Source organism: Anarrhichthys ocellatus, unplaced genomic scaffold (genome assembly GCF_004355925.1).
Source record: "Anarrhichthys ocellatus isolate YVR2014 unplaced genomic scaffold, GSC_Weel_1.0 scaffold156, whole genome shotgun sequence".
NCBI lineage: Eukaryota > Metazoa > Chordata > Actinopteri > Perciformes > Anarhichadidae > Anarrhichthys > Anarrhichthys ocellatus.
In genome coordinates this window covers 112,406-124,714 of record NW_022280186.1, presented here as the reverse complement: position 1 = coordinate 124,714, position 12,309 = coordinate 112,406, and the positions used below count along the sequence as shown (strand labels likewise).

General features: G+C 43.3%; 1 protein-coding gene across 1 annotated transcript in view; it reads right to left on the bottom strand.

Moving 5' to 3' along the window:
• Window positions 1-154: 154 nt before the first annotated feature.
• Window positions 155-12,309, bottom strand: part of LOC116400229 (neoverrucotoxin subunit alpha-like) — a 15,521-nt gene continuing 3,366 nt past the window's right edge. The window contains exons 2-5 of the mRNA XM_031877962.1: window positions 7,203-7,256; window positions 3,508-3,580; window positions 1,231-1,277; window positions 155-1,134 (exon numbers count right to left, since the gene is read on the bottom strand). Coding sequence (XP_031733822.1) covers window positions 551-1,134; window positions 1,231-1,277; window positions 3,508-3,580; window positions 7,203-7,256 — 758 coding nt within the window. The 3' untranslated portion in view covers window positions 155-550. The remainder of the gene's footprint in view (window positions 1,135-1,230; window positions 1,278-3,507; window positions 3,581-7,202; window positions 7,257-12,309) is intronic.

Genomic DNA, 12,309 nt, shown 5'->3' with positions numbered 1-12,309 from the left:
ACACTCATGGCCTGAGGATGTCTACAAGCTAATGTCCACTAATACTCCCAGCGCCACCTGCTCGTGAAAGGAAATCTGCGTTTTGTGACAAACGGCATCCGATTTACATGACTTTTACACGATGTGGTTTACACTTGATATGGAGCAACATGATGCATGTTTGCACGTGTTCTGTAGCGCCAGGCAGCGGATACAGGAAGCATCGGACTATTTGCAAAACGGAATTTCCAGCGTCAGGCGGTCCACGCAGGAAAAAAACATCCCCCGACGTGCGGGAGGATGCGAGGGCCCATTCGTCGCTGCTCGCAGCTTTAATTAATATTATGTTCATTCATCCAAAAGTCTTCAACGGATCTTTAAGTTAAAGTAGTAAAACCTGAAAGTCCTGCATTCACAATGAAAGTAAAAGTACTAAAGTATTCATTTCTGAATTTCACCGAGGGATCAATAAATGTTGATTGTTATCTCCATAATAATATATAAAAGTGATTTATTTGTTGATTATATTTTGTTCTATTGATCTGAATCTCATCGTCAGCAGTGTGAGTTTTTACAGAGGAGGAGACTTTCCCTCCTCCACAGAACACAGAGACACTGAACCACCAAACCTGGACCAGAACCCAAACCCAGGATAAAGCGGTTCAGTGAATGTGGTGTTGAAGGTGTGGAGGTGGATCAGTGTGTCAGAGGAGACTCTGTAGAAGGACAGAGAGCCAGAAGGACAGAGAGCCAGTGTATGTGGACAGTCCACATACACTGCTACTCTACCAGAGGGGGAGGAGGAGGTGGTGATGATGTCTGTTGTTGTCTCATTGTGACGGACAGAGTAACCTTCACCAGAGCACAAAAGACTCCAGGACTGATCATTATTTCCAAACCAACAGTCATCACTGTTTCCTTTCCTATTGATTCCTCTGTAACTCACTGATATAGAAACCGCTCCTCCCCACTCGACCTCCCAGTAACAGCGACCAGTCAGATCAGTTCTACACAGCAGCTGAGTACAGACATCAAACCTGTCTGGATGATCAGGATATGACTGATACTCTCCCTCATATGTCACCTTCCTGTTGTTGTCAGACAGTTTGAGCCATCTGTGCAGTGTGTTTGTGTCGATTGTGAGTTCACAGGAAACTGAAGGAGAGAAGGAGACATGAAACAGCATCAGTTCATCATCAAACACAGCTGATCAGTTTATTTGAGACTTCATGAATCAAAGTGGACACTCACACTTCCTCAGAACAGGTTTCAGCCTCTGATCTCCAGCAGGTTCAACCCTGGAGGAAGAAACAGAGTCAGAATGAAGCTTCATCATCATCACTGATCTTCATCATATATCAAACATATCTTATAGAAACGTAACGAACCTCAACACAAACGAGACAAACTTGAGAAGTTTGTAAAATGTTCTATAAACACTTTGTCTCCATGTTTGTCACCAGGGGTGTCGTTAGGCCCATTTTAGGGGGGCTTCACCTGAGGTGGCTAACCAAGGCAGCAATAGACACCATAGCAGACAGGTAACGTACAAGCTACGGTGCTTTTGAAAACTTTAGCTGAGACTGAGTGGATCTAAAGCTCAACGAACAAGTTCACAGCAGGACTCCTGGCTGGAACTGAACCGCACTGATGTTCTGTACAACCGCATCATTAAACTCTTTGTAATCAAAGAAAGGAGGATGGACTTTGTCTTTAAGTGAACAGCAGCTTTGGTAAGTGAAGTGCTTTTGTGTTTTTACATTTGCAGTACCGTTACTACTGTGTTCATTTGTCTATGGTGTCTTTGTTATGATATGTTAATATTGTTCCCTCTGATGTGAATAATATTTGAATGGCTCGTGCTCTTCAGTGTGTGGATGAATACGTGTTTTAGCGCTGCAGGTCTGCTGGATTGATTTGTTGCTTTGTTGTCATATAAATATATGTGACTGGTTCTTGTGAGTTTGTTCTTGTCATTGTGTTAATTACGTTGATTTTGACTATATGCATTGTCTGTTAATGACGAAGCATCCCGTCATGTGCGTATTCATGTATCCGTTTTCTTTTACAAAGCAGGAATGATGGTCTGGCGAAATGGGGATTGTGTGGTGATTGCTTCAGCCTGTATGAATCAGTAGAGAACAGATAAACTCTGTGGGGAGAGTGCAGCTTGTGTGTTGCTGTTGGTTTTCCTGCTAAGCTAATTTAGTACTAAAAGTACAAAAGTACTAATAACAAACACCAGTAATGTCGGAGCTTATCAATACTCCGGTCTTTTATTATAGTACCCATCTCTTCCTTTAGGTCATGTAGAAACACTAAAGTCTCTCTAGAGCCAGTGTCCATTCTGTGCTGCTGTAGAAACATGGTGGTGTGAGACGGCGGACTAAGTTCAGGAAAACTCTACCATTCTTAGTGTCAGGTCATAATAAACACATAAAAACATAGTTATGAATATTATATTCAGCCTCTGTCAATAAATACCCTACATTTCCTTTTAAATCAGCATTAATTTATATTTGAACACTCACTGAAGAACTACAAGTTGTGAAACACAACATTGACATATTAATAACTTATGAAGTTAATATATTAAATGTCTTGGCTAACAGTTGTCTATTTCTTTCATGCTAATGGTAGCACCTCGGAGGAGAAGAGCAGAACAGAGTGGCAGAGTGGAGAGATATTGTACTCAAACGGTGACTAAGTCTAAATCTATTTATCATCACGGACAGACAGCAGACGTCTGTAGATCACCAAAATATGTTTTAAGAATCAACCAGCTTCACTAGAAACTCTATGAGACATCACAGAGAATCGTAGAGTGCTGAGGTTAAAAAGAAGTTCCACAAAACTCTCTCATAAACATCCGTCTCTTCAGCTGCTTTAGATGTTCCACCTTCTTAACCAGCTGTAGTCTCTAGATGTGTCTGTCTGCTGTTTGCTGCTGAGCAGCTCGTGTACGGTGAGTTTATCAGAGCTTGTGTGATAAAACCAGCTGCTGCTGATGAGAGCAGTGAGAGTGCATCAGTAAAGCTGTGGTCGTTGTGACTCAGGTCCAGCTCTCTCAGACTAGAGGACGGGGAGCTGAGGACTGATGACAGAGCTCCACAGCTTCTCTCTGACAGATTACAGCCACTCAGCCTGAAGGAGAGTTAGTGATGAAGACAAACACAATACTGTTCTTTCTTCTTCTTCAATGTAAAATACAACATTTCTGAGTTCATTAATTGAACAATCGAGGATTAGATTCTTTTATTGTGTGTATGACTGGAACATAACCATGATTAATGAATCCTAATCTCTAATAACTTTTAGTCTTGATTGAACAACAAAGTGACATTTTTTTACCTTCAAAGCTGCATTAATCTGTGGAGTTGCAATGAAACTGAAGAAACAATTTGCATGTTTTTCAATTGATCAACTAAGCAATTAGTTTATTAAATCTGGCAACAGAAGACTTTCATGAGTTGAGAACTACTCTGCTCATGTGATAAAGCTATTACAGGCAGTTATCTGGGTACTTACAGAGCTTTGTTGGAGGCTTTGACTGCTGGCACCAGACTCAGGTTCTTCTGGTCCAACACGTCCAGATGTTTTCCTGATGACAATGAGATGAAGATCAGAGCTGAACACTGAGCAGGAGACAGTTCATCAGTGGCGAGACGTCCTGAACTCAGGGACTGTTGGATCTCCTCCACTAGAGAACCATCATTCAGTTCATTCAGACAGTGGAACAGATTGATGCTTTTCTCTGGAGACACATTCTCTCTGATCTTCTCCTTCATGTACTGGACTGTTTCCTGATTGGTCCGTGAGCTTCTTTTCTTTTTCAGTTCTCTTTCAAACTCAGCGCGTCTTTCGATATGATCAACCTGTCTTTACTAACAGGCCATGTACCACAGTCCTTCAGAGTAGCTGTATTCAAACCTCTTCTTTAGAAGCCCGCTCTCCATCCAGAGGTGTAGAACTATAGACCGATCTCTAGCCTTCCCTTCCTCTCTAAGATCCTTGAGAAAGCAGTTGTGAATCAGTTGTGTGACTTTCTATGTAACAATAATTTGTTTGAGGATTTTCAGTCAGGATTTAGAAAGCATCATAGCACAGAGACAGCTCTAGTGAAATAACTGATGACCTTCTGATTGATCAGATAAAGGACTCGTCTCTGTTCTGGTCTTGTTAGACCTTAAAGCTACGTTCAACACCATTGATCATTACATCCTGTTGCAGAGACTAGAACCTTTGATTGGCATTAAAGGAATCGTAGTAAACTGGTTTACGGTGGGCTAACTTTAGTAGCTAACGACTGAGCTTCCATGGTGCAGAGGTGTGCTTCTAATTCACTCAGCCTCGCCTCAAACACAGCAAACACGCTACACTTATAACATGTACCATTATACCTAAAGGAGGCAGAGGAATAGCTTACCATGTGACACACCGAGAGAGAGAGAGAAAGAGTGAAGCCATCGCTAACTGCTAAGCTAAAGTACGGTAGCTAACGTTAGCAGTACTGGACAACATGTAAAGTCTTGATTTAGCGAGGAGGCCACCAGAAGAGGTCACTGGCTGCTTGAAACCCATCAACACCAGCAACCTTCACCTCCTCGCTGGCATTGCCCCTGCTGATACTAGACGGGAAGTTGCCAGCCGAAAACAAAATCTACTAGTGATGAACGCCATCTCCTCCATGGATGTCCCTGTCCGACCCAACGGCTAAAATCAAGAAGAAGCTTTCTCAGCCATGTCCAGCCCCTAACAAAGTCTCAGGAAGAAACCAGAATCCAACTCTGGAGGGAAAAGCTTGAGAATGACCATCCTCCAACTGTCATGGGAACACCCCCACTGAAAACCTTCCCCCTGGCCCAGAAGCACCATGGGCTCAATGGAAAACACTAAACCGCCTCAGGACGAGAACGGGACGATCAAAAGCTGCTCTGGTCAGATGGGGCTACAAGACTGGCCAAACCACCTGTGAATGTGGAGAAGCAGACCACACTATGGAGCACTGCCTTGTCTGCCCTCTACTACCCAACCCTGAGACTCAAAAGACTTTGCAGTATTCAAATGCAAAGGACTGTGTAAAGAAATGGGAAACTGTCATATAACCATCACGCTTCAGTGAAACGAAAAGAAGAAGTCACCAGAAGAGGGAGAGAGATTTGAGTGCTTCAGCAGAACTAACGAAAGTTTAAATGTAAAACGGATAATTAGCCTCTGTAATGAAGAATATGACACAATTAACTTGGTTAAGCTAAAGCAGCTAAAGTACCCTACCAGAAAAACAGATGCACTGTCAACCGGAAGTGAGACAACACGCCTACCGCAGCACGCTCCAACTTAAAAATATAAATCCAAAATATCACCAACAAACCCACATGAGTGCACCCAGTCAGTGCAACCAATGACAACAACCTCCCATTACACTAAAAGTCCCATCCACTCAAAACAATACACAACATTCATAAAACAACTCCTCGACAACAGGAAAGCCTTCCTCAAGGAGAAAGGGACATGTTTCAGGTGCTGTTCTTCAATCTCCCACCTCGCCAAAGACTGCAAGTCCTCTGTGAAGTGCTCTGAATGTGACAGCACCTTTCATGATGCAGCCATGCATCCTGATGCATCAACTCACGCCATCAAGGCTCCTTCACCTTCACAAGAGAATAGCGGCGAGGGAGAAGATCATTTTAACGTGGCTGTTAGAACAAGCTGCACAGACGTTTCTGGTCCAGGTCAGTGGACCTGCTCATGCTCAAAGATCTGCCCCTCAGAAATATACCCCAAGGGTTTCAAGAGCTTGGCTGTCAAAGCCTTTGTAATTCTGGATGATGAGAGCTCATTAGCTGGACCAGAGCTCTTCAAACTGTTCAAACTTGAGAGCAAACCGCAGAACTTTCTTTGGCATCGTAGAAACTTCTGGCAAGAAGACAGAAGGATTCCAGATCGAGTCACTGGACTACAGAGTTCTCACCTCTCCCTCACCACTAATTGAACAGTAATTAAACACCAAGCACCAGCCTGGTGCTTGGTTCCCAGCTTGGACCCCAGAAGCTGAACTACTCCTGCTACTCAGAAGAGACGTCCTTCGAGCACGGATCGACCTGGGCTGGGTAGTAATAGGAGAGATGTGTCTGAGTAATGTACATAAGCTGAGAGTCAACATGTTCAAGACCATCATGCTGGACAAAGATTGCTATTACATTTTTCTAAACCCTGAACAAGCTTCATGTACGTCAAGGAGACACAGCAGTACTTTAACAGCCAAGCAAGGGGACTAAGAGGATGCTGGGACAGACGGTATTCAATCTAACTGAGCGTGACAACAACCTGGCTCTGTCAGTGAAGACATCGTCTTCTTTGAGATAAAGGACCCAAACGTCTACAGAGACCACCTTAACAGTTGGGTTAACACTGTCATTTAAAGAACCACGCCAGTCTTTGCAGAACAACTAAGTGCAGGTAGTCCAATGTTTTGCATCTCTACGATGAGCCTGAAAACAGAAACGTGAGATGCAGGAACAGTATGTAGCATTCATGGAGAAGATCTTTGCCAACGGACGTGAGGAAGTAGCACCACCACTGAGAGAAGATGAGGAGTGCTGGTATCTCCCCACGTTTGGGTTCCAGCTCGCACAAAAACAAATCAGATCTTTGAATCAAGCTGCCATGACTTTGGTGTCTCCCTCAATGCCTCTTTACAGGTCGTGACCTCAACAAATCCCTCATTGTTGTCTTTTTACAACTTGTTTCTGTTTTGAATGACACAAGGACCTCAATATCAACAAGGAAGTTGTTGAGTACCGCATGAAGGTCGTTTTTTGGCAACGGGCCATCTCCTGCTGTGGCTATCAACGGGCTGCAAAGAGCCATCAGAGAAGGTGCTCAGGAGCATGAGGCCGATACTTTAGACATAAAAGGCTCTTTTATGTTGACCATGGCTTGGTATCCGTATTATCTGAAGCTGTGGCAATCGACCCGTTCCAATGAACGCAGGCGTCACTCGCTAAGTCAAACCTCCACTTACAAAAGTTTGCTTCAAACTGTCATGGAGGCCCTCCCGCCTGAACATCCTATTGGTCATTTTCTTCTAGGGAACTGAATTTAATGCTTCTTTGGAGTCATAATGTCTCTCACAGAGGGTATTTCTGAAAACATTTAGCACACTTTCTTCTCTCAGGGCTTCCATACTAACCAGAGAATACAACTCATACATGCAGCTTTACCTTTGCTCTGACAGGCGGATGTTCCTCTGTTCTCTGAAGTCTCTCCAACATCATCTGTGTGAGAAAGGTTACAGTATGTGTTATTTCATCACTTTGACTTATTACCTATTTCTGATCTTCAAGTTAACGCTGATTGGTAATTAGTTTTTCTTCATTTTTCAGGTGTTACGACCGGTTCGGGAGTCGCAACATAGAGCGGAGCAAGGAGGCGCTTATATAGGTAAACCACATCGTCATCCAGGTGCCTTCAATCACTCGTTAGGGAGCTGCACCTAGAAGTCAAAAGACACAGAATACACACACATGCGCACACACACACCCAAGCACAAACATTCACAGCAGGACACAGAACCATACGCAACACTCCCTTCCTTAAGATGACAGCCATAAGGGTGTCATCCAAAACCATGCTGTTTTAAGTATTGAACCTCCGTCTGCATCTGGACTCTTCCCGTGGGGCCGACATGACAAGCACGCTGCTCAATTAACCTTACAATGTCACCATTGTGGGAACCAGAAACAACCAGTAGTACTCCACTCACTGTCATCATCAACAGAAGAAACCCTCTTACGCATGAGGATACCAACCTCCCAGTAAAAGTGGCATGAGTAGTACCACTCTCATCCTTAGGCAACACTGCTGCCATACACTTGGCCAAAGGAGGGTCAGCCTTCTGGGCTGCCATCAGCTGTTCCTTGCCAACCTTCAACTGTGTGTCAGGCCCAGCAGGCACAGTGACAGGACAGGTCAACTTAACTTCAGTAGACTAATTTCCAACAGCATTAGTGGACAGCTTATCTAGAGGCAACTCAGAAGTTACAGAAGGATCAGGATCAGCCTCTAGACCAGGGGTGTCAAACTCATTGTCGGTCGCCTCAAAGGGCCGGTTGTAACTGTAAGACTGTACAACTGTAACTACTCCCTAACATATTGTTAAATAACTCTCTGAATTTTATTATTGTTTATTCAAGTGTAAAAATATTGTACATGCAGTTATATAAATGTAAAAATATATTTAAGCACATTTCTGTTATTATAACTTAAATGCTTTTAATTTAGCGTTAACAAACCTACATTACTCTATCAAAGATCAAACTTTTAAAGAAAATAACAAAGACAAATATAAAACACAAGTTATTACATTAACTTTGTTCAAAGCTATTTTTGTCACCTCTCTGCATCACTAATGTTCCTCCCCGTCGTCGTCCAGTGCATGGCAGCTACATCCAAGAGCTCCTCACTGAGAGTCAGGTCTTATAAACATGGATAGATGCACTGTGTCCGTGTTGTCTGTGCTTTCATCAACAGCTAATGAAAAATACAAGTACCTGCTTGGCTCTTCGGCTAGCTGTGTTGTTAGATTGCTGCTAGTTCATGAACTCGATCTGCGATGGTGTTCTTCACAAACTGACATTTGTAAAAGTCTGTATCTGATCGGAGCACACCTGCTTACATACCTTTAGCATGCGCTGGGCTGTAGCTTTTGTGAATATATTCTGCTGTGATTGCAGTCTGCCTTTTAATTCTTGGACAATTTGATGTTTTTCTTGGAGGCTAAATTTTGCTCCGTGTTTGGTGTCAAAATGGCGACGTGAATTGTATTCCTTCATCACCGACACGCATCATAACACAGTAGACAGACCCGTTTTTCTCCTTGAAGCACAAACATGTATTCGCTTTCCCATCTCTCATTACATTTTCTTCCCTCTGCATAAATGTTTCTCTTGGTGGACATTTTGGGATTATTTGTCGATCTTTTTCAACTCAATCAATTGTTGGAAAACCTCTTTACGGGCTGTTGACTCTCCTGTCCACCTGTTGTGATAGTTTTAATGTCAGTACACAGACAACATGCTATCTCATAATTTCAACTTTCTATCTCATACTTTCGACTATGGGGATACTTTTATTTTCAAGTCTAACTTTTAATTTTTTTCCAAATTAAAAATAAAATAAAAAATCTTTTTTTAAATTTTTTTTTGCTGGCGGATTCGCGGGTCACATAAAATGACGTGGCAGGCCGGATTCGGCCCACGGGCCTCGAGTTTGACATGTGTGCTCTAGACTGTCAACAGGTGGAGCCACTTCAGATAAATTCACCACATCTTCATACTTTCTTGACTGGGCACGAGTTACAATGCAAGCAAGAAGGACTTTAGGCACCCGAGATGACAGATCAGCACTCTGGTAATTGTCAACTACGGAGCCTGTTGGTCTATCCACTACAATGGGAGCAGGAAACACCTTCCCTCCAGCCACATCATTACCCAAAATCAGGTCTACTCCCCCTAAAGGAAGCTGGGGATGAATCGCCACCACAACAGGGCCTGTAACCAACCTAGATTGCAAATACACAACATGCAATGGGGCTTTAAGCCACCTCATCCCACATCCTTGGACTGAAGCACTGCTACCAGTGGAGGTCTTCTCAGAGAGAGGCAAAACTCCTGCCAAAAACAAGGACTGAGAGGCTCCTGTATCCCTAAGGATACGAATTGGGATGAGCTTCTCAGAATCAGAAATTGCTATTGACCCCTCCATACGGAATGGTGCAAAGGAGTCATGCTCCGTGAGTTTTTTTTTATTGGTCCGACAAGGACCATCTACACAGGGCAACTACTGCAACGATTAGCCCTACAGGTTTAGTACCTTCTGACTTTTTATTGAGAGCATGACAGTTTGCTATGAAATGACCAGGCTTTTTGCAATAAAAGCAAATCCTCTCAGAGTCCACCTGGCTAAAACCTGCAGCCCTTGTAATGGGAACTGAAGGAGACCCATTGCTTCCAGGTCTTAAACGAAAGGGGTTAGGAGAGGCTAAGCTGTTAGTCTCGCCTGTTCTGCCAATAAAGACTGTTTTATGAGCCAAGACATACTCCTCTGCAAGCACAGCAGCCTCCTCCACTTTAGTCACCCTTTGCTCACTCAGATAGGTGGCCACCACTTCAGGGACACAATTTCTAAATTCTTCCAGAATGATCAACTCCTGAAGTTCCTCCTTGGTCACAAGCTTTTGTGATGTGCACCACCTAGTGAAATGGATTTCATTTTCTCTAGCAAAATCCACAAATGTCTACTTCTCCACCTTCCAATACCCTCTAAACCTCTGTCTGTAGGCCTCAGGGACCAACTCATAGGCACACAAGATGGCTGCCTTAACGATGTCATAATCTGAGCTCTGGGTCAGAGTTAAAGATGAATAAGCCTCCTGAGCTCTACCTCTCAGTACACACTGCAACAGTAGTGTCCAAAATTCTTTAGGCCATGCTAAGGTGGTAGCAACACGCTCAAAGTGGGAAAAGTACTTTTCTACCTCCTTCTCACCAAAATGAGGAACTAAAGCTATGTTCTGTTCTTAGCTACATGAAAACGAGGACTAGATGTATAAGAATTAGCCTGCTCAGTTTCAGCTCTTGACCTCAACTCCAGCTCCTTCATTTTCTCCTCATGTACTTGTCTCAACCTCTCCATCTCAAACCTCCTTACCTCTTCTCTTTCCTTAGCCTCCATTTCTAGCTCTTTTATTCTGAATTGCAATTCCAATTCTCGCAAATGTACAGATTGAGCATCTTGAGACTTCAAGATTACTTGTTCCGTCTTCCCAACAGTTAAACCTGCAGACACATGTAAGCCCTGCTCCTCATCAGGCTGACTAGATTCACGGGGCAATACTCCCTGTTCAATGAGTGCAGTGACTACCTTAGCTCTAAGCTGACCTTTCTTAAGGGACGTTTGAGCAATTTCAAGATGGTACTGCTCTGCAATAGACATAAGCTGGGCTTTGTTTTTTGCATTGAGCCAGCTGCTCTATTGGAGGACCTTCACTGATCTCTTGAAAATCAGAATTCATTGTGAGATCACAAAAATAACTTTATGAGGAACAAATCTCTACAAGGTAACACACCCAAAAATGGGCTCCCCCTTGATTAATTATTACACAACAGTAAACATGTTTTTTTTTTTGGCCAAACCACCAACAAAAAGTAACACTACCACACAGAAATAGTGCTACCAAACAGCACAGCTTACCTACAGAAAATCAGAGAGTAATTGAAATGCACCAATCACTAGGCTGTCTATACAAGAGCAGCTACTTTACTATTTCAGGCCACAGTATAGAAATAGTGTTAACAGTACTTTTACCCCTACGATACACTGAAATTCTAAACACTACTTCTCTACCTCAACTGAGAAGAAAGTAGGTATCCCGGACGAGCCCCCATTATGTTACGACCGGCTCAGGAGTCGCAACATATAGGAGGGACACAACACCAAGTTAGGTTAAAAACAACCACAGCTGCCAGTTTATTTACAGGACACAAGTAAACTGTAGTGCACAAATCCCACTGCAGACCCGGGTCTGGTGCCAGGCAGATGAGAGAGAGAGCGAAGGCGGAGCAAGGAGGTGCTTATATAGGTAAACCACATCCTCATCCAGGTGCCCTCAATCACTTGTTAGGGAGCTGCACCTAGAAGTCAAAAGACACAGGGTACATCCCAAGTCTCTTAATTGCATTCCCGTTTCCCTCACTTGCGTCCTTTCCTTGCGTCTTAGTCCCTCCCACCAGGGATGCATGGAGGAAACCATGCAAGGAGAGAGGAACGAGGAAATATGTTTTAAGAGACATGAGACGTCCTTTCCTCAGTTGCGTCACGTGAAGCGACGTCTGTTTCTGATGACGGAGGATCAGCTGATCACAGCTGGATCAGCTGTCAGTCGGCTGTAACAGCTGGAGAGACTTTTGAGAAGTTTGTCTGTTCACATGATCACTGTACTTAATAATACTAATAACTAATAAAGATACACAGTAATCACCACTGTAGAGGTGTGTCTCTCTGTAGTCTGTTAACAAACTGTGTCCTGTGTATAAGCACAGGATCCATTTCTACCGGAGGAATGCAATCGTCTTATTTATGAATTATTTGCGTCTGTACGTTTTGAAATTCAGATTGTGACGTCGATATTAAATAACCCAGAATATGATTATAGTTTCTCTTAAATGATAAAACTCATCAAACCCGACAATCGGGAATGAACAGCCTCACGTGACTGAATGAAATGATGATAAATGATGTAAAAAGTGTTTAGTCTCTCCAGCTCTCTCT